This window comes from Perca flavescens, chromosome 4 (assembly GCF_004354835.1).
Source record: "Perca flavescens isolate YP-PL-M2 chromosome 4, PFLA_1.0, whole genome shotgun sequence".
Classification (NCBI taxonomy): Eukaryota; Metazoa; Chordata; class Actinopteri; order Perciformes; family Percidae; genus Perca; species Perca flavescens.
In genome coordinates this window covers 10,260,057-10,283,365 of record NC_041334.1, presented here as the reverse complement: position 1 = coordinate 10,283,365, position 23,309 = coordinate 10,260,057, and the positions used below count along the sequence as shown (strand labels likewise).

Genomic DNA, 23,309 nt, shown 5'->3' with positions numbered 1-23,309 from the left:
TGTAAAAATATCCACAAAATGCAACTGAAACATTAACAAAAAATTTAATTCTGGTCTTTTCTAAACGGCTTTTTGGATGTAAACTTCATAGTAGGGTTTGGACACTTAGCAGTCCTTTTCCAGGACACAGCTAGAAAAGACCTGCGTCTACATGATGCACACGCACACACACACACACACGCACACACACACACACACACACACACACGGGGTGCAAGATATATCGACTCAATATCGTTATCGCAATATCACGTTGCGCAATATTATACCTTGGGGTGCAAGATATATCGACTCAATATCGTTATTGCAACATATCAAAAGTGTCGCAATAATTATGCAATATTTAGTTTATTTTGTGGAGTGCTTCGTCCCGTCCGTTGGCTGTGTGGCTTGGTTGTGTTTGATTTAGAGCTTGAAACGCTATAATGATCATGTCTCATTGGCCAGTTACCGTGCCACTTGCACATGTTAGTGCACGTCAGCGCACGGGTCCAGTACGTGACAAACCCTATGGAGCGTACCACGTGTGTGCATATTACGACAGAGTGACAGTGTAAGTGAAGCAATAGATAGAGACAACAAAAACCTTCAAGGTTGAACGCACTTAATTGTAAGTTGTTTTGGATAAAAGCATCAGCTAAATGACATAATAATAATAATAATAATAATAATAATAATAATAATAATAATAATAATAATAATAATAATGTAATAAAAAATGGAACGAATCAGAGAGGCAAAAGAAAAGTTGTGTCCTGTTCTCTTTATTTATTTATTTTATACTGTCCAACCAGTAAAACATGTCCTGTTCTGTACACATGGTCCTTATTTATTTATTCATGTTGGACCAGTCCAATATGTCAGTTGAAATAAACCTTGTGTTGTATTTGTTATGAATCTATTTTGATGCGTTTTCCCGTAACTTATATCTAACTTATATCTTATCTTATATCTAACTTATATGTAAATTAATATCGATAATGCAATATCACATTTTGTCAATATCGTACAACCCTAACACACACACACACACACACACTTAAAGCCAGCCTAACTCTGTCTCTCTCCACAGGGAGAAATGCATGACGGTTGCATTAACTTTCAACAGAAAATTACCCTCAGCCTACCAATTAACCAGCTCTTAAATCTCCTTAGTGAGGACACAGTGTGCGTATGTGTGTGTGAGATAGAGAGAAACAAAAGAAAACATGAGGGTGTGTGTGTGTGTGTGTGTCTGAGTGGGACAGTCAAAAAAGAGAGGGTGTGTGTGTGTGACTGTTGAGCAAAGGTTAATAGGACCTCAAGAGGGATAAGACAAGGGCCTTGTTACCACCAGAGCTGTCTCCTTCTCCTGCCACACACACACACACACACACACACACACACACACACACACACACACACACACACACACACACACACACACACACACACACACACACACACACACACACACACGGGCTCGGTGCCAAAGCTGGTGGTCTTTTGAAGAAGAGGATAGTTCATTACTGTCCATGGCTTACACTTGCACTAATACTCCTTAATACCCAACAGTCGCCTCTTATAACACTCCCTCTCTATCTCTATTGCTTATAGTTTTTTTAATGCTCTCTCTCTTTCTTTGTTCTTTTCTTTCTTTTATCGTCTCAACCTCACAGGACACCAGATATGGCAGAGCATCTAATTAACACATTACCCGCGTGTGCGTGACAGTTACGACAGTTAACCTAGGAGTGTGCTTCGGCACTAATGCAAGTTGAATGAGCAAATAAGCAATGATTCATTAGAGTTTACACAGCGCGTTTGTGCAACAGGCTACTGGAATCTTGATCCCTTTTTTTAAATTGGCTTAGGGAGCCTAAAACTGGCTCTTCAGCTCTCGAAAGTGTGGTCAACTAATGCAGGATGGCTAGGAACTAGACCAATTGGGTCTGTAAATTATAGAGTGTGGTCTAGACCTACTCTATCTGTAAAGTGTCCCGAGATTACATCTGTTATGATTTGACACAACAAATACAATTGAATTGAACTATTCAGTTACATCCAAATTAGTCTATATAATAATCTAGTAGTAAGAATAGATAGCGGAGATAGTAGAGAAGGGGAAGTTGGCGGCCAATGGCAGGCTAATACCAATCAGTCAGACTACAGCCGTATAAAATACATAAAAGCCAGTATTCAAATAATTGGCTATGAAAAGTACGCCCAAATAAACTTCCTCCATCACTGTCAACACAACATCTTTCACTTTGTCCCTCGTTTGACTCACTTTTGTCTTCAGTTTTTCATTTCCCCAATTCTCCTGCTCGTTCTCTCTTTGCTGACCTCTCTCTCTCTCTCCCTCTATCTACCTGAGAACATCCTTCTTCATCTCTCGCTCTGTTTACGCCTTCTTATACTCTCCCTTTCTGTCACTATGTCATTCTTTTTCCCCTCACCCTGTCACTTTCTCTCACTCCCTCCCTTCATCTCTCTCACTTTACATCTTGGGCTGTCACTCCCTCTTTCATTGCTCATCTCTCTCTCTCTCTCTCTCTCTCTCTCTCTCTCTCTCTCTCTCTCCATCTCCATCTATCCATAAAGCTCTCTCTTTCTAAATCGCCCTGCTTTCTTCCTTCTCTTGTTATCTCTACCCTCTCTAATCTTAAGAAAGGGAAAGGCCTGCTTTTATGGCGTACTTCATATCTGAACTGAACTACAGACACGGTCGACACAGTTGGCTGGCTGCTGCTGGTGTTGCATATTTTTTTTTTTGGTGGTTGTGTTGCTCCTTTGTCAGTCATGCTATTCTGGGCTACAAACTGACAGTCTGACAGAATAAGACTACGGCTCTCAGATAGCTGCAGCCTCTGTTGCGTTGCGGCAGCGAAACAAAAGTTACGGCAGTCACTTATAACTTTCATACAGTTAGAGGCTTCACATTTTAATTTGTTAAATTATTCACAAGTGCTGGGTGAGAAGCAGTATGTTTCCATCCTCCTGAGTATAAAAACCAAAAGCTGAAAAAGCTTGAGATGGAAAGGCTGGTGTATCAACAAATAAACGGTACAATACATGCCAATGGAAACACATTATTTCATATAAATAAACAGTTACCAGTATTTCCTTTACCAGTATTCTTCCCCCCACCCCACCATGAAACAGAACTGACACTTTGCTGCAACAAGAGTTACTATATAGGCCAACTTTGATCTTGACATATAGGCTAAGCATTCTGTAGCAAATAACAATAAACTCACTATTATAGTATGCAGTGTAACTACTTCAGCATGTAAATAATGCACCTAAAATGCAAACGTTCTCCGATGTGCACAATGCAGCCCTATTTCTGATACCGTGGGGGGCAGGAATGTTGCCGTGGGGGGGTCGCCACGGTCAACTTATTTTGCTTCAGTTGTCTCGCATTGTAAGTCCACAGTGCTGTGTCAGCGTGGGAGTATGGTCTGGCTAAAAACGCTCTTGCTCGTTTGTATTTCTTTAAAGCAAACCTAACCGTCTTGGGTGGGGCAAAGGCCCGGACACAGCCATGACGCCCCCTTGCAAAAAAGAAAGCGGAGATAGCGGAAGCGCCAGATGGCTTTATCCCAGCAATGTACATCCGTTTAGCCAGACTAGATGTCATGCTATCATTTCCCCTTAAAGGCCTCCATGCCATTACAAAGTCAGAGGACTGAAGAAAACAAGTAGTGGGGGAGTCACTTAAGCCCCTTTAACACATGCACTGCAAACCTGAAATTATCTAGCCCAGGGGTCTTCAACGTTTTTTAAGCCAAGGACCCCTTAACTGAAAGAGACCGAGCAGGCACCCCCTACTACATATATTTTATAAAATTGAGTTGCATATTAAACTGGGCCTATAATAACGTGTAGGGCGGCCTAAAGCCCTTACACATACCTTTTTATGGTGTCCTACAATACTAAGCTATTAAAACCATTTTTTATATATTCATATATCATCGTGTTTTAATGTCAAACACACAATGAATCCATAAGCTTAACTGATGGCTACCATAGTGGCTACCTTACAGACCAGTTATGCTATATCTCATATATCAAACACTAACGAGCAATCAGATGCTTGTGGGTCAAGGAATGTTCTATAATCTTTGATCTTTAGTGGTACTGACACTGAAATTCAAATAAAGTTGAAAAAAGAAATTGAATAGGCCAGGACGAGTGTGTAGCTACAGTGAAGTGGGACATTTTGGAAGCTGACAATGTACATTTTACAATTTCGGATCACCAATCTGTTGACGGCATGTCTGCCGTTAATTGGGACTCGAGTCTGGGTTTTAAAACGATGAGACTATTTCAAACCGCACTTATGCAGCTGAAATGGGCCGTGCACCTGTTTCACGTTGGGTCCATGCATGTTAAGAGTGTTTTAATGGACCATTATCTCACCGCATACAACTGTGGAGGACTTAAAGTATATTCATAATTAGTCATGAGTCATAACTCAGCGGTAGCCATCAGTCTCATCCAGCATCTGCTCTGCAGTTATCTTGCAGTAACAGCCACAGCAGACTATTCTTTCTGTTGTCAAAGGTTGCAGAGAGAGGTGGTTGAAGCATTTTGTAATGCACACCACTACTCTTCTCAACTGCATGACAAATTATTCTTTACACTTCCTGGAAGCTGAAAAAGGTGTAAAATATTACGTTTGTGATCGCATCTTGTAGATAAAGTAACAGCCCGACAATAATAGCCTGACTTGCATTGTGGGAATTCCCTTTTAATGAAAACGTCCTCTTCTATTCCACCTAATTCAGTGAGTCATGAGAAGACTTGAGATGTTAGCACGTTTGCAGACACCCATTTTCATTTCTTGTGAAACTAACTTGGCTTTCATATTCCCCGCTCTCCTTCAAAAATGTTCTCTTCACGGCGATGATGGGCCATGATGGAAATGTTCTCTGAAAGCTTTGTTGAAATCATGCTGAGACAGAAAGAATTTGGGTTTTTCAGCGGTGCGAATTAATCTAAAACAACTATTTAATGGGTTGCTCAATGAACACTCTACACTTTAAAAGCAGGCCTGTATTAAGATAATGTGGCACTATAACTCAAAGACCCTCCCCCCCCCCACCCCTTTACATGTGCTGTCCTCCTGGCAAAAATCAAGGGGATTTCTCAAATGTAATTTAGTAACTTGTCCAACTACATACATGTAGGCATATGAGCAGTGAGCACTATATTCAAATGTCTCTATTCAAAATGTCAAAATCAAAAAGCACAGCACTCAATTCAAAATGTCAAAATCAATACACATCAGTACATCAGCCCAGCAAACAAGCCCAAAAAAACCAAGCATTTTGCATATGAGCAGTAACACTATATTCAAATGTCTCAATTCAAAATGTCTATCAATTAAAAAAGACAAAATCAATACTATATATTGCAACATTGTGGGTCGGTCAAATATGTATGTTTCCGACTTTATTTCACGGGCCCTGAAAGTAACTCCTCTGATTGGTCAACAACTTTCAAAAGCATCATGGGAAAGCTAGAACCGCTTTAGCATCACAGTTAACAACAATAAAAGAACCGAAATTGAATAAGATATGGACAAAAGACAATCAATATTAGATCTAAAAATATGGATTTCTTGCACAAAGTCCTCTGAAAGAAATACGAGTTCTAGGAAAAGAAGCGCAGACTGTGGACTGGTCTTTTACACTTTTACACTCACAAAGTGCACCTGCCGTGCTATGTGCTTGAAAAACACGGAGAAGGGTAATTTATTATTATTATGATTTTTATTATTGTGAAATTACTGTTCATAAACAAGTAATATATGGTCTTTCAACAATTTCAAGTGAATAATATAACAATTTACGGAAAATATTGTTAAAGCTTGTGTCATGTGGTGCCCCCCCACTGGTTGTGAATGGTTGGCGCCCCTGGGCACTGGCCCAAGTGCCCTTACGATAATCCGGGCATGTTTAAAAGTAGTTTGCACTAGATTAAATAATCCACATTAAAAGCAACAATTTGCAGTACATATTAAATTGCTCTTAAAGGTTGTTGCCTTAGTAATACATACAAATGACGCAGTGAAAAAGTAATGCATTAAATTATACGAGTTGCATTTGACCACAAAGTACTGCAACACCATGAACATATAGGCTAGGACGTCTAAGCTCCTGTCTCTTTCTCTCTGTCTGTTCTCCTCTCCCGTCGGAAAAAGACTTTACTGTTGACCAGCTTTCATCTAAAAATATGCACGGCAGGCTCTGTGTTAGTCAAATTTTGTCTTTTGCCTTAGTGTTCCATTAAGTCAAAGTTGATGTGAATTTATTTATAGCGTGTTAAGTAACAAACAGGCGCGTCATAAAGTGCTTTACAGAGAACAAAGGACAAAGATTGAATATCGATCCTTGCTCTGTCTGTACTGATGTGTCTGCCCGTATTCTGTCGCCTTCTATCCATGCCTCTATAGCTTTGTTCAGACATGGAATATGTAGCACGGCTGGTTCTTCTTATCTGCAAACATAACATAGGTCTCCGTTACCCCTTCTCCACCAACAAGAACCAGGTGCTGGTTCAGAGCTAGAGCTAGTGCCGGTTCGGAGTTGGTTCGACTGACCAGCCTCCAAAGAACCGGTTTGCTTTCCCACAGGCTAAAGAGCCAGCACAGAACCAGGTCTTACGTTACTGTATACGTCTCATCTTTCCCAGCAACGTTAGCGTGGCGGCGCCAAACACACCATCAACTGTGGCAGACGTTGCTTTGCTGTTGCATTGATGTTCGTGGCTTTGCAGACCTACATCGGCATCCAAACTCGGCGGATCCAACGTGTTCGCGCGGCTCGCCTTTATAGTGCAAGAAAGTGGCTTGTTTCCTCCTCCGACCACTTCTGCTGTTGTTGTTGTTTAATCGCGTCCATCGTGTTTATCTGCTAATTCAAAAATGCCGGTCACGAGTTTCTGTTTGTCTTGTTGGTCACGGTAACCCCGCCCCAGCCGCTGACGTAAGCGGTTCTTACTTCTGACCCAGCAATGATTTGGTGCTACTTAAGAACCACTTTTACTGATTCGGAGCTGGTGCTTTGGTGGTCGAAAAACGAACCGATTTGAAACTAGGCTCTGGCTCCGAACCAGCACCAGCTCTGCCTTGGTGGAAAAGGGGTACGTTAAATGTTCCGTCACAGCTCTTGTTCGAACATGACGAGGCTGAGAGAGGTCAAGTAGCGTCACTTTATTTTACAAAAAGTACAGAAACTGACAAATGCCACAATGACAGTGGGTTTTTAGCCTGGATTTAAACATTCGACGGCGGGGGCTGATGGAACATGTAGAGGGGAGACGGTTCTACAACGTGGGCCCGACCACAGACAAAAGCACGGTCACATTTACGCCTCGAATGACTATCTGGGACGGAAAGGAGCAGCTTATTACATGACAGGATGTAGAAGGTCACTGAGATATGCTGGATAACACAAGAAAGAGTTGGAGGAAAACTTCAAGCAAGGACACTCTCGCCAGTTCTCTTTAAAGCTGCATAAATTATGTATTCTAAAACTTCACAGTTGAGGCTTTAAATCATCACCATCTTGAGCAAAATGAATCCCTTAAATATGTTCATCAATTTCATCATTTATTAGACAGAATGCAGAATGTATTCAGTTCTCATTCTGCTGACATGCTACATGTAAATAGTAATAAAAAGGAAGTTTGCATGGATGATTGTTGAAAATGTGGGTCTGATGATTATTACAGTAGGATTTTCTAAGTGTCTCTTTCTGTCTCTTGTTCTGCGCGAGGGGGGGAATCAATGAAAGTATGCTTATTGACTGATCTGGCATGAGAGGAATCTCTTAAAAAATCTAAATGGCTCATTCACAGAATTTCATAGTTTATTATTAAACTGATTTTAGTTAACACGTTTAGTACGGGCGGAACAAGACATGTGTTGAATCTGTCGCAGTAGTTCCTATGTTCACACAACTACTTCTTCTAACCAGCCTATATTTGCCATATGGACTGCCTATACAGCCCACCAATATTTCCCTTCCTTTGTCACACAAGTTTTAAGGCCTATTATAATGCCGCGTTCTATTTACCTCGGAATTCGGAAGCCAGAACTGGGAATGATGTCATACCCGAGTTGAATGCGTTCTATTTAAAAGTCGGATTTTCATTGTTTTCATTAGCTCTTGCCCGGTTGGCTATTGTTAGCAAACAGTTGATAACAACGCAGTACGACGTTTTTTGTGCATGCAAACAGCGTAACAACATGTCCACAGATAGAAGTTGGACATGCCTGTGTGAAGTGCTTATAAATATATTTTTAATTAAGGCTACTGCGAGGTTGTAAGAGTTCCGGGCTCGTAAATCCGAGGTCAGGGGGCATGTTCCCGACTTTGACCTCATTAAAACCGAGTTCCGAGGTAAATAGAACGCGGCATGATTGTTTGTTTTTTTCTTTTTCTATGTGCGTTTATTTTTCTCCTTCGTCATTCTTGTCCGGCGAAGACTCTAGGCCATGTCACAGTAAATGTATGCCCTCAGTCCGTTAATGATGGTGCTTGTGTATACTTGAATGCATTATGAATCAGTGCTCTTCATCAGGCTGTTCTCGTGAACCATTCGTACACATAGCTACGAAATGCAAAGCACTGTAACCGCGGTTGTATATTTTTATTTTTATTTATTAGTTTATTTGACAGGGACAGTGTACATTAATTAACATTGCTGCAAATGCACCAGAATTAGCCAAAAGGCTATTTTTCATCCGTTGTCCCTGGACAGATCTTAAAATTGTCTACCTAAAAAAAAAACAATGAGAAGAAGATTACAGTGAACAATACAAATATAATAAAAGAGCGCTCTGGTCCACATACAGAGGAGGTCGGAGTGGATGGGGTGGGTCCTAAAACTCAGGGCTTTCATGCTAGAGCGTGGAGTTTGTGTCCTGTGGAAGAGACAAGACATTCACCCAGGAAACAGGTGTTCAAGTCCCAGGAGTACTACTTAAGGGAACCGGTGTTTTAATCAAAACCAAGATCTTTTTTTCTAATCTTAACTAGTCGTTTTGGTTTTGGTGCCTAAACTTAAGTGTTGTCACCGCATGGCGGTCACCTTTTGTCGGCTAAACTTAAAAGGTCCCATGGCATGAAAATGAAAATTGCACTTTATGAGGTTTTTTAAAATGAATATGCATTCCCCCAGCCTGCCTATGGTCCCCCAGTGGCTAGAAATGGTGATAGGTGTAAACCGAGCCCTGGGTATCCTGCTCTGCCTTTGAGAAAAGGAAAGCTCAGATGGGCCGATCTGGAATCTTCTCCTTATGAGGTCATAAGGGGAAAGGTTACCTCCCCTTTCTCTGCTTTGCCCGCCCAGACAATTTGGCCCACTCATGAGAAAGAGAGATACATCATGACTTTCAAATGAGCAAAGTAGGAGTTAGTCAAGGCGACACCCCCACTCTCCATCTTGCCCCCCCCTTTCTCCTCCTCAATAGCTACAGACAGAAATGGCACATACTAAGTAAAGCTCATTGTGGGACTGGCTCTAGTGGCTGTAATTCTGCACCAAGGCTGAATTTCGGGAAAGAGACTTCAGATACAGTATTAGGGGACCACTAAGGCCTATGTAAAAGAGACTTCAGATACAGTATTAGGGGACCACCAAGGCCTATATAAAAGCATCCAAAGAGCACCATGTCATGGGACCTTTAAAGGACAATTCCGGCACAAAATGAAACTAGGGGTTAATAACATATCTGTACCAAGTCGACCGTTCTCTGGGATCTGTTCTCATGCTAATTGAATGTTTTTCTACCACGAACGCTGTGTTTGAGCCATGTTACTGTTTACTGGGTTGCACGGCGCTGTTCGACTTGTCATGACTGTTTTCCAAGATGGCGCCTGCATGTAAACATGAACGCTACTGTCTTTATAATCTATCTTTTTAATACACTTACAAAGTTCTCAATGCTTCGGTTTACATGGAGGGACCCTCGTTATGCTATCGTTGAAGTGTGGTGCTATTTTGAGCCTTGTTAGTGGTGTAGAAATAGCGATTTACCCTCTGCCCCGAAAGCTAGCGTTAGCAGCTAATCACCTGTTTATGGTAGCTTGTTTCAAGCTAGACACATTTGATTAGCATGAAAACAGATCCCAGAGAACGTTTGACTCGGTACACAAATGATATTAACCCCTAGGTTCGTTTTGCGCCTGAATTGTCCTTTAACTGCAACGGCCGCTGGAAAGACTGGCAATTTGCGGTGAGCGCTGCCAGACACCTTTGTTTCGGCTAAATTTAACTGTAAAGACCGCTGAACCTAACTGTCATGTGACCATTCGTGGTGGGGCCAGCCGGCAGTCGCCTAATTTCGTAGGATATCATACGAATTGCAGTGCATACGTTTTCTTACGATATAAGAACTCATTCATAAGAATGTGTTGTCATGATGAGTTTGTAAAATGATTGATAGATACATACAAATTGTGTCCCGAATACCCTGACGTGATTAATACCATAATGTGCTGCCTGGAGAATACAATTTTTCAAGCCCCTGGAGTTTTATTTTTTTAGGTAATTCACATTTCCAAAATTTGCTAATTATATATTGTAACTTTCGAATTTTGTACATGTGTAAATAAAGAAACAAAACAAATGCTCAAATGGAAAGGTTACGAGGCCCGACAGAAATTGCCATTGTGATGGAAAAGGTCACTGGGGCACTTATTTAAACATGAAGAACACATGTAAAATCACCAGCCCATTTTGGTTATGAAGTGCATATACGTATGAAAAAAAGCCTTTTTTTTCTCTTGATCTCTTCAGCCCTCCCTCTTAAACTTTCTAATCTCCTGTATTTCCTTTTCTACACCTCCTCCTCAACAATCAACAATCTTTATTCCTCCTCCTCACCTTCTCCCACTCATTCTCCCATCATTTGTCATTTCTGCCCTTTATCCTACACGGCCAATCGCTCTCGCTCTCCTGCTCTCTCTCGTCTCTCACCTTCTACCCCGACCTCCTCCTCCTCCTCCTCCTCCTCCTCCTCATCACTTCACTTCTCCCTCCATCTTTTCCTCTCAATCTCCCCCACTTATTTATCTCTTTCCGTCTCTGCTCCTTTCTCTCCTCTCTGAGTGACAGGGAAAGCAGCCGCCGCCATGCTTCCCAGCCGAGGAAATGTTTTTTCTGTCTGTCTATCTGTCCGTCCACCTGTCTGTCTAAGCGTCGGTTTGTCTGTATCACTTAACCAGGCAGCATTTCCTGTAGCTGGCAATGACACAGGCAATTATCTGTTAATCAGCATTAAATCGAGCTCACACACACACACACACATAAACACACACATAAAAAGGCACATGAGCACATACACAAGTGGTGTTTTCCCTCTCTGTCATGCACTGCTAAACAGCAATTTAGTGTGACTGACAGATGGATGAATGATTGATGAAATGATGAAATCACATGTGGGTGGATTGACAGGCAGATGGATTGGTGAACTTGTTGAAGTGAGGGTTATTGGATGCATAAATGGGTGGATGGATATTCAGACAGAATGATATAATAAGAAAAGGCAAGCAGATGCTGGATTACGGTTGTGTACGGTTGGCAGTATTTTAGTCAAGGGAGTGCATTTGCCTGTGTGTGTGTGTGTGTGTGTGTGTGTGTGTGTGTGTGTGCGTGTGTGTGAGAAAACGAGGCAAAATCCAACTGGCAGGCAAATATTATGATGTTTGCTCTTCTTCTCCTCCTGTCTGCTGAGCTCTATTCATCTCTCTCCATCCAAACCTGTCTTTCTTAATTCATTCCCTTTTTACCCCCCAACTTTATATTCTCTTTTAATTACTTTTCTTCAGTCTCTCATTCTGCCTCCTCTTGTTCTGTGCAGTTTTTCATTGAGTAAAACATTTTTTCCACTCCAACTCCAACTCCTCTCTCAGTTTCTTTGTCTTGCACAGTCAGTATAACACCAAATACTGGATGATATATAAATATTTATTATAGTCCTGTGTTTCTGTCTCTTGTCACCTTGGAGCACTTTTCCCAATCATAATTCCCTTTCTTCTCCACCTCTTATGCCCCGTCTCATTTACTCAATACATCTATATTACCAGCTGGTGGCTGTTACTTTACACTAAAGGAACACAGTCCAAAATATTTAAACAATACTAAGAGGCTACAGACCACCTATATAGAGGCGAAGTCTGTCCCCTTTCCGGTGAACACCATGCGACCTTATTTTGGAAAAGTAACATATGTATGGTAATGAACGGGGAGAGACAAATCATTGTTTGATCAGGTTTGAATCGAGCAATGAATTAAATTTAAAAACTAATTTTGCAAGTTAATAAAGTCGCAGTGTGTCTTGTCGTGGTACCAATTAGTTTTGTGTGAAACCGCTCAGTGATCTACATATCTCGTCTTGCACAATACACGTCACCTTGTTTGCTGCTCGGTTTTTCACTCCCAACTCGTCAAATCCTGACGCTTGGTGAGTGTCACATGGAACATGTGTACATTCAAAAGTTGTTTTAGTCGTGCAACTGAAAACTCAGATTGGACAGATAGTCTAGCTAGCTGTCTGGATTTACCTTGCAGAGATCTGAGGAGCAGTTAACCGATAGTCCTCATACATCCACCGGCATTTAAAATTACAACACAAAGAAAGTGGAAGGAAACTGACATATGCGAACATACATACATCCGGCAGAATTTCCTGCGGCACCGGAGCAATTCCGGACGTGGAACGTCGTGGATATAGACTATCCTAAACCTAACTGTCCCGTTCTTGTGCCGCATTTCAGTTAAACGTAACATTTTTTTAAATGACGCCAAATCGTTTTAAACCCAGAGCGTCAAAAATTGAGGATAAGATCACGAATTATTTGAAATCACCACTGCGTCTGACTGAGCCGCTAAAGGAGACTTTTTGCGCCAGTAACCAACGACAAAGGCGCCTGACCAAGCGTCGGGTTTTTTGATGCACTTGGAGTGAGAATGTGCTGAAAAACAAGCAGTCAGTATGGTAAGTCAAGACTCCAGGAACCAGGGTTATAATCTTACTGTTTGCCTCCATTTTCTTTCTAATATGTTTTGCTAAACTGACTGCTTGGGTTTCTCGCCCCATTGGACTTATTTTTGTCCCTGCATTCCTAGATCTATTCCCAGAGTTGTAATAAACTGGAATCATCCTTGAATTGGATTACAATAGCCCATCTCTTCTGTTACTGTAAAGTTTGATTTAGACTTTTTGAGTTCTATACAAAGTGTTTTTTTCTTTTTTAATAGAGCAGTTGAGAGTGGCTCTGACAGTGAGTCTGACTACATCTGTGAATCTTCTGGGTAAGATTTCCCACACACAGTCTGACATATATTAAATTACGCCACAGTGAGAATAAAGTGAATGATGCTTGCATATCATCCAATATCTTCTGGCTCCCTTCTCTTCCATCTAAACTCCATAACTCTGTTTCTTATTACCTCCCTCCTCTCTACCCACACTTATTTGTCTCATTTCTTCCTTTATTTTCTATCTGCCATCCATAGTCTCCCTATTTCCCTCCTGCCCTCATCTCCCCCCACCCTCCTTCCAAGCTTGTTGATTCAGCCGACTAAGCAGCCGCTCAGTTTCACTTGACTAACATCTTCTATTAAATATGGATTAATTACTTCGAAACCTTGTTAAGCTTCATTAAGACCTTGTGCATTAATCATCAGTCATTTTAATTAGAGGAAAGGAAGTTTTCAATGTGTGTTTTACACCTCCGACATTCCAATCGACTCAATCACGACTAGATTTGTCGCCGAGTTTGTTTTGCAATTTGTGAAAAGAACTTAACCTTTATCCAACCAGAGAAGGTTGCCTGAACATGTGCCCTCCATTCGCCAAAGTTTCAAAGTTCAAATTAGAGTTCTTTAAGGAACTCCTGTAAGGATTACTATCCAAGTTCACTATTCAGCTTTTCAGGAAAGCTGCAATAGCCTGGATGAGCCATCATACCCATTCTTACCCATACTCATTCATCAAATGCCAAGAAACGACAATACATCTATGTTCCAGTGACAAAGCCCTTAAGCAGAAATTGTAATTCTAACTCGTGTCTGTTCAAGGAGAAAGTAGTTTGTCACAAAGAGCCACAAAGTTCACAAAGGGAGGAGGTCTGGGTCATCAAAATAGACAAGTGTTTATTTTCCTACCTACCGTCAATGTTGGTTTCCTTCAACTATAACTGTGGCTGTTGCCTAACTGTAACCAAGTGTCATTATTGTAACCATGACAATGAAGGTCCTTTAACCTTTTTGGCCAAACCATGATCTCTAACCATTTTGTTTTTGGGCCTAAACCTATAACCAAACCTTAACCATGCAGTTTTTATTTGTGAAACAAACCCAATGTCGTTCTGTTGATAGAGGCGTCAGATCAGAACATGCTTAAATGTGTCGTTCTGGAAGCCATGGGATAGTCGGTTCTTTTTTTAAATTAACTTTTTTATTGATTCCATTCAGCATTGTCCCATTAGCATTTAACATCTGACACGTACACGTATATATATGTTTTCCACGTATACAGAGCATACAAATATTTCACACCAGGGATCAAACACAAAAAATTCACATTTATACACAATTCGAGTCGAGTAGACTCGAAATGCGTACATTTTTCACTTCAGTCCACATTTTCATTCCCCTCTTGTAAAGACCTTTCTCTCCTGGTGAAGGATAATGCCGAACCTAATCTTATTAACAATCAACATTTGTAGCAAGAACCAAGGGGATCCATGAGATACATTGTTTTCACCAAATAAAGTCTGTTCTCAATGGTTTTACGAAATCAACCCAGTTACTCCAGACATTCTTAAATGTATCTGATTCTAGTCTAACTAAGAAAGTCAACTTTTTCATCCTGTAGATGTTATACATTACTTCAACCCAGTCCTCCATTTTAGGTACCTCCATTTTCAGCCACTTCCTGGTGATGGCTTTTTTACCTGCCACTGGATAGTCGGTCCTTGAGGACCTGTGGTGGCCATTGCAAAAGTTACCTTCACATTTGTTCTGTACGGTTCTACTAAAACTGTTTGTATTGAAATTCCAACAATACAGATCACTTCCCGGGGAAAACAAATGACTTTCACCGAGGAAATGCGTGTTCATTAGAAGTGGTTTAATACAAACCACGACCTTTTTCCTAAACTTAACTAGTCCTTTCGGTGCCTAAAACTTAACTTTCGTCGCTCCAATAACGCAAATTTTTTCTTGCCTAAACTTAACCGTAATCTCCAGCGTCATCTATTTTCAGGTAACTGAACCACCAACTACCGCTGACCTGACTGAGCACCACGCGGACCACCATGCAGGGCACCGTAGCCAGTGTTTGCAGAGCTCTGTCAAAGTTTTGACACATCCACTAACTGCCGCTGATACGACGGGCTGTGACGGAGGTCTGGAGCCCGCGTCACGAAGCTCTGTAGCGGCTACGGTGCAACTGCCGCTCTGTAGCACGGAGCTCTATAGCCGATGTCACATGACCAGCCGGCTGTCTCCTAGTTTTCGTATGATATCATACGTTTGAGCATTGTGCATAACTTTTCGTACGATATTCTACGAACCCATTCATGAGAATGCGTGTAAAAAATATTACAGCATCTATACACGTAAAAAGAGGCCTTTGTGCCACTGTCTCCATGTCTGAGACTGACAACAAACAGTACTGAATCTGATGTTGGTTATGATGACCAAGATAATCTCATTCAGACGCATGAAGTCGGCGGGTACATTTTAACACTACATTTCTCACTACAGCTTGGTGTATTACCTCGTGTAGACACAAACACCTCACTAGCACTACCCCATCTAGGCCTTTTAAGTAGTATTCTCAAAGCACCATTATATGCTGCCTGTAATCTTTTCATGTGTCCCTTCTTGTAATTAACCCACACGTGTGCAGTATACAGAGGTGTGAGTGACGTCTTTATTTAGCTTTTTAATACTTAATATAACATAATACTTGTGTTGTAATATGTTATGTTGCTCTGATCTGGTACAGTATCAACCAAAAGAAACTAACATTTCTCTAGCAACAACCTTTAGGGTTGGTGGGAACTCACTTAAGCGTATGAGCCGTTTTTCTGTGGCAACTACTTAATCAAAAATTACATTTTGACAAATGGTAAGCCAAATCTCAAATGTTTAACCCTCCAGTTAAAGGTGCTCTAAGCGATGTCACACATTTTTTAGGCTACAATACAATTTTTGTCACATACAGCAGACATCTCCTCGCTATACGCCAGCTGCCTGTTCCCTGAACACGCTGTAAAAAAACGCAGTCTCTGTAGACAGCCCAGGCTCCAAACACTGCAACAAAAACCAACTGTGCCAACCTGCACCACCAAACATAACAAATAGTGTTCCAGCGTTCCAGCCAATAACCAACAAGAAGGATTTTGGGGTGGGGGTTGGGGGGTAAGCGCACGGAAAGGAGGGGGAGGGGACGGGATGAGGAGGAAGGGGGGGCCAGCTAGCCGCAGTTTTGTTTGACAATACTTTGAACGTCAACAAGAAGTAACGTCACCCAACATCGCTTAGAGCACCTTTAATATCCCTATAAGAAGTACCATTATTGCAAATATTCAAACTGCACCTTTCCACAGATTGAACAATTCTAATTACCAAAACTCTTCACTTGAACACTTGAACGTGACCCAAAACGTGTTTATGTTTTAAGTGATACCTCATGTTAATGGCCTCCGCAAGATAAAAAAACAAAAGCATTTTGCATCTCATGTCTGCTAGCATTCAACTGCTGAATTTTGTCTGGGATGCCATTATGCCCTTCCAAGGCTAAGGGCTTTTTGATGCACTGTTGTATCATTTGTGACTGCTGTATAATTTATGGGCTGCTGTGAAATTCTCCCTGTATAATTTATGTAACAAACGTATTAACTGTAATTAATGGTTTAACCTGTTATAATAAAATCATTGTCCACCAGGCATATCTTTTATTTAGGCTATTACTGCTAAAACAGATGCGTGGGCAAAGTGTTGGTGACGGTTGCTGCTGCTACGATGAATGAAATATTGAACACTGATATAAATGCTATTTTCTTCAAAGTTGGAATAGATTTGTATCATTTCTGAAGATGTTCAAAGCCCACTGTTGTGTTGGTCTCTACTGAATTAAAGTAAAAGGAAGGGAATTGCGTCAGAAGTGGTTCCTAGCTGACAACATTTTTGCTTGCATCTATGTTACGATTCAGTGGATGAACCTTGGCAGTATAGAAATCTGCGTCAGTAGCAGTACAAAAAAAACATGTGTAGTCAGAATAACTAGCCACATTAACCAACACTTGTCTATAAGCCATAGCCTGTAGAATTTAAGCCATATTATCCACATATCCACAGTTGTTTATCGTTTGTATTCTGGGTTTAATACGTTGCTAAACAGCTTATTAGAGGAATGCATATGCAGTAAATCAGTATGAAGTAAGAATTATCTGTGGTACTAATGGATGAATACTAGAACTTCTTTAATGGCTACAGCTGTACATTTTTCTCCACTGAGTTGTGTGTTTTGGCTCTGTTGATGCACCGGGCTAAGAAGATTTCGCCCTCAGGGCCACTAAATATCAATTTTCCTTGTCTTTCCATTAGATGTGCCTTTCGATGCTGCGTTACCCTTCACTGCTCAGAGTGTCTCATTCGGTTTTCTACTGTCAGACACAACGGTCACTCTGACACCATATTCCATCACTGTTGTTTGCCTCCTGCATGGAAAGAACTGGCCACGAGCTTCCAGACAAATAGCACTTCAATCCATGCATGCAGAGGGAGAAATATAGTGTGTTTTTTTTTTGTCTTTGACAATGGTTTACTTTTATTTCAAATGTTTTTGTTTCTCTTTTTCGGCAAGCAAGCCCCATCATTGACAGATGACATTGTAATCTATTTTAAATACATTATGCTGACACGTTGGTTCAGATCCCATTGATTGATTGATTGATTGATGGACATTGAATAAACCCTTTAAAAGAACAGCCATACCAGCATTTACATTAACAACTTTTCTGACCAAGATCAATTAAAAGCATTGCGCTCGCACAGGTAAAGTAAATCCGGGGGCAGCTTTCACACAGATGGTGAACGTTGACGCACTAACTGGAGTACTTTGATCAATAGAAAACCATCTCGACAGTGCTGATCTTTGAGGGAATGGATAACCAGACGCTCCAAAATCAGAAGAATCGATCATATTAGCTAGGAGTAAGAGACATGGCATGGTTTAAGGCATAGGCGTAATTTACAGGGGGTAATTTACAGCCCCTCCAATAATCAAAACTGGCCAGTGCAACCCCCCCAACAAAAAAAAAAAGCTAATCAGAATTTCCTTTACATAAATATGGACATTTGCACCGTAACTTGTTGCAGAAAAGGCCCAAATTATTTGCAGAAAAATTCACCAGAATGCAGGACATGAAGTGTTTGATATGCTCAAAATGTCAGTTTTGCCCTCAAGTGGAGATCTCAAACCCCCCCCACCCCCCACCCCAATGATGACCCCAAATTAACACCCTTGAAAGGTCAGTCTTCAGATAGGGCTTGATGGACAAGATGGAAGTTGACTACATCATAACTGGGAGCATCCAGCTTTTTTTTTTTAAGGAGTTTCAGGGACTACTAACTTTGTGGGAGCATGCAAATACATTTCTTAGTGCCACTTTCTGGTGTAACCAGGCACTAATAACGCACTTCACACACTTGTTTTTTTGCTTTCTAAATGCATATCATTGACTACAGAAAGCGCGCTCTCTCTCTACTTTGTCATTCAATGCACAACTCTCTCTCACACACACAAACAAACACACACACACACACACACACACACACACACACGCCCCAGCACTCCGCATGCCCTGCTATTAGGCTGTCAGTTAGTCAGGCCAATAGAATAAGTGCTGTGGATTAGGCGGACACACACAAACACACACAGTGAGGAGGGATGGACAGCATACTAAACGCGGTGGGGCACGAGGTGACAGACATCCTGTCATAAAGCACACACGCACGCACGCGCCACTCAGACAGTCGATAACAGCGAGACATAATCAATTTAGTGTAATTTTTCTTCTTTTCTTGACCTCCTGTCATCCTTTATCTTAGTCATTTCCTCCAACCCCTCCTCCTTTTCTCCTCCTTCTGCTTTTCTGTCTCTCTCCTCTTCTTCTTCTTCTTCTTCTCTCTCCTCCTGCTCAGCCAGACAGGAGCGATGAATGAGTCAACAGACGACAAGACTCTCTTTTACCAGTCTTGTCCTTTCGCCTCCGATTTTCCTTCAATCTCCTCTCCGGTCTCCTCCTCCTTTCTCCTTCCTGTCTCAGCCTTCCCTTTATCCTCACCTCCTATTTCTTCCTCCTCACGGTCCACCTCTCTGCTCCCTTCTGTGCCCTTTCCTGTCTTCTTCCTCAATGTTACTTTCCCCATCGTTTCCCTCTCTTCTCCTCCCCTCTCGTCCGATCTCTCCTCTCTTACCATATCTCCTCCTTGCTCATCCAATAATTTATCAAAACAATAATAATAATAATAATAATACATTTTATTTATATAGCGCTTTTCAAAGTACTCAAAGACACTTTACAAGAAAACCATGGTAAGTATGGTGTGATTTGAATGTGTCCAGATTGGTGTGGTCACCGACGTTTATGGGATGTTTATGCCCTTGCACTCCTCTCCTTCCCTACATCCTTCTCTCTCCTCCCTTCTCCTACACTCGTTACCCATGTGTCCTCATCTCCTTTCTCCCATCTCTCCCTCCCTATCCTCTTCTCGGCCGACATGCTCCACTCTCTTTCTTACTCACTCATCTTTCATCCCGCTTCCTTTCCCTTTCCAGCTCTGTCCTTCTCTACTTCTTCACATCTTCCTCTCCTCCTTCCCCCGCAATTTAAGGTTGTCCATTCTTTGCCCTTGCCCTCCCACCTCCTCCTCTCGTTTTCTCACCCCTCCCCCTCCCTCACTGCATCTTCCACTGCTCTTTTCTCTACCTAAATATAACCCCCTTTTCTCTCCTCACCTTTACCTTTCCACCGGTCACGCTTTCCTCTGTTTGTATGACACCGTCTCTCTCTGTGTCACAGTCACAGGAAGCATGACACGCACACGCCACACTAATCACATAAAGGGCTCCGTAATTGGGGGAATTGAAGGCAGGTGATTTGATCAGAGCCAGAAACTTCGTCCGAATTCCTCCAACATGTCAACACACTGGGCGAACGAGTCAAGGAGAGACAGAGAGAGAAAGTGATACACGGTCATCTTCCTTATCCCTTTCGTACTTTTCCCCTTCTGTCCTCACTGCCAAAGAAATCTTATTAAGTGGAATAGAAATTGTAAATTGGTTTTCCTGAAAGCGTACACACACACACACACACACACACACACACACACACACACCAGCCTAGTCGTCACCTCCAGATCCGACCGGATGTTTCAACAATTAGCAAGCACTGGAGCTCAAAGGCATGGATCAGGATACAGCTTCCCCCAACACACACACACACATCGCTGAAAAATACAGCCTTGTGTACCACATGTCTGGCTGCAATTAACGATTATTTTCTCGATTAATCGATTAGTTGTTTAGTCAAAAAAATGTCAAAATGTTGAAAAATGTCAATCAGCATTTCCTAAAGCCCAAGATGACGTCTTCAAATTGACCTCCTGGATGAGGATGGATGACAGACAGCCAGACAGACATTCAGACAGACAGCCAAAAAGACAGACAGACAGACAGACAGACTCAGGGTGAGATCACTTTCTTCATCACTCGGCTTTGAGTCTATTATCATTATAGCTGAATGGGTTGCTTCACACTTCCTCTAAAAACAAAACCCAGCTGCTGGAATCGGAATAAGAAGGATTATGGATGGATGGATCTGATGTACCAATATCGCCCCCCAACGGCACAAGGGCGAACAACAGACAGCGAAATATCCCTCAGCGCTCTCTCTCTCTCTCTCTCTCAGCTGCTCTCAAACGCACAGACACGCGCGCGCACGCCCGCACGCACGCGCACACACACACACACACACCCGCAAACACCGTTAGGTGTAATGTAAGTAATGGTGGAGTGGATGTCAGAATGACACCACACACATATCCCAGCAACACTCGAAGTCTGACTTGTAAAAACACATACAAAAGGAATAAAAAGTCTGAAAAAATCATTTACATATAATAGTTGCTCCTTCTTAAACCGACATATTCACGAGCAGATGAGGCTGTAATGCAAAACTGACTGTGAAACAGACGGCCAGCTCCAATTCATTTCTTAAATATGGGTTTTAAACAGAGTTTTCTCTGCTACAGGTCGGTTTAAATCAATAAAAACACAAACCATGTGTTTTATGGCTTTATTCAGATATTCACGCATATATTTGGCCAAATATATATTTTTATTTCACCATAACGCGCAATGTAGCGCTTATCCTTAGCTGCACCGTTACGCACGGAGAGAGGGACTGACTGCTCCGTCGCGCTGCAGCCCGCAGCCGGAGACAGGGCCAGAGATAGAGGGGGACAGAGAGAGAGAGAGACAGAAAGAGAGGGAGAACTTAGTGTTTGGAGCCAGTCTTCCCTTCAAAGTAGCCTCTTTTTGCATCCTTACAGGTCATGAATACCAAGCAGAAGGTGCTGAGAGAGGGGCGGACACAGAGACGACAGGCTGCACTCAGCTGCAAACATCTCTGATTTAAAGAGATGAACTTGTGAAAACGGGGTCTTGCTGCTTGCTTGCTTTAGTTACGCAGAACACACTGCCTCCTGTGTGGTACTCAACAAAAAAAACGGACAGAAAAGCAGGTTTTAACTCGTGGATCATGCGAAACATCAGTTTAATAATCCTAGTTATAGTGACACAACGTGCTTTTATTCCGTCTTTACGTAATATACTGTGTAGCAATCATTACGCGTGTCAACGTCTAAATAAGCGCACTTTGATTTCATCTTCACACTATCCGGAATTTAATTGGGGACATTTGTGTTTTATGTGAGAGCAAACTTTCTATCCGCGCAGCTGTAATTCCCGGCGACCGGCGGCTCGTTTTACATATCTGCAAAGCTTCAGTTTCTGATGATGTATTACCGGAATCATCGCTGATTGCGAGGCTTGGACACTCTGCCAACCCGCAAACTCGCTATGCCTCTTCTGCGCGTAACAAGTGCCAGCGGAGAGGCGCTGGCTCCGGACCGCGGCCGCGGTGTCTGCAGCGGACAGTGCGGCGGATGATCCCGAAGCTTCAACTCCGGGGAGATGAAATGAGCAGTTAAACATTTGCCCGAAATGTTACAGCATCGGGTACAGTTGCTGTTTTGAGAGGCGAATTAAAAAAGGCATTAGCCGATTAGATCTCAGATCACTTCTGCGTGTGTAAAAGTTGAATAAAAAGCTTTATAGCTCCTTAAAGGGAGCGGACTTCTACGAGAGTAACCAGCACACGTTATTCCACCATACTGCGGTACGGTGATGTCCTTGCGTGTTTACTGTAGCACAAAACAAAAAAAATACCATCATATGATAAATAAATCAGGGGACAATTTATTTAAAAAAAAAGTGCAGCTTGGCGCTCAGACGGAGCCAGGACGCACCGGTCGGTCCGCCCGCTTCCAAACACCCAACGAGTTCACAGCGGAAGGTATCCTTCATAAAAACGGAACAACATCCAAGTCACGTAAAAAGCCTAAACAGCATGCAGTCCGCGCGCACAGGACGCTTTATGGAGCAAAACCTCCCGAAAGCGTCCATAACTTCACTCCAAACCTCCAGTGCGCGCATCAGATCTGCGGGGCAGACCCCACATATGATGATATGAGCCCAAAGCAGCCGTCAACATAAGTCAAACTATCGCTATTATCAGCCAAACCAGCTATTATGTCCAGGCATTAATCACTTGTCTACATTTAAACAAGTGATGCATGGTATTTTCCTATCAAGGCATTTTCTGCGCAGAAATTCTATTCCACAAACGGAAATGTGTTAAAAAAAAACTGACATTAGGGGTTGTTTTCACAATATACAAAAAAAAAACACAGAAAGAGATGCATGGTGCTCCCAAAAAAAAACAAAAAACGCTGAATGTTGCGCCACCTCAGCGCCGTGGCATTTATTACCGAGTCAGACTCAAAAGAAATCCCCAAAAGCGCACTAAAACACAGAAAATATCAGCGTAACTGTTTTTTTTTAATTTTTTGGTTTGGTTTTAAATCCACAAATTAAACAAGGAAATCGCGTTACCTGGAAAGAATTGTCCAGCAGTAAATCCCAACAGTACAAAGTAGAGGAAAGCTGC

General features: G+C 41.9%; 1 protein-coding gene across 1 annotated transcript in view; it reads right to left on the bottom strand.

Annotated features, from left to right (window-relative positions):
• The window catches only part of ptprt (protein tyrosine phosphatase receptor type T), a 430,905-nt gene extending 411,459 nt beyond the window's left edge, over positions 1-19,446 (bottom strand). Inside the window, exon 1 of the mRNA XM_028575011.1 lies at positions 19,268-19,446. Within this exon, the coding sequence (XP_028430812.1) occupies positions 19,268-19,446 (179 nt within the window). The remainder of the gene's footprint in view (positions 1-19,267) is intronic.
• Positions 19,447-23,309: the final 3,863 nt, after the last annotated feature.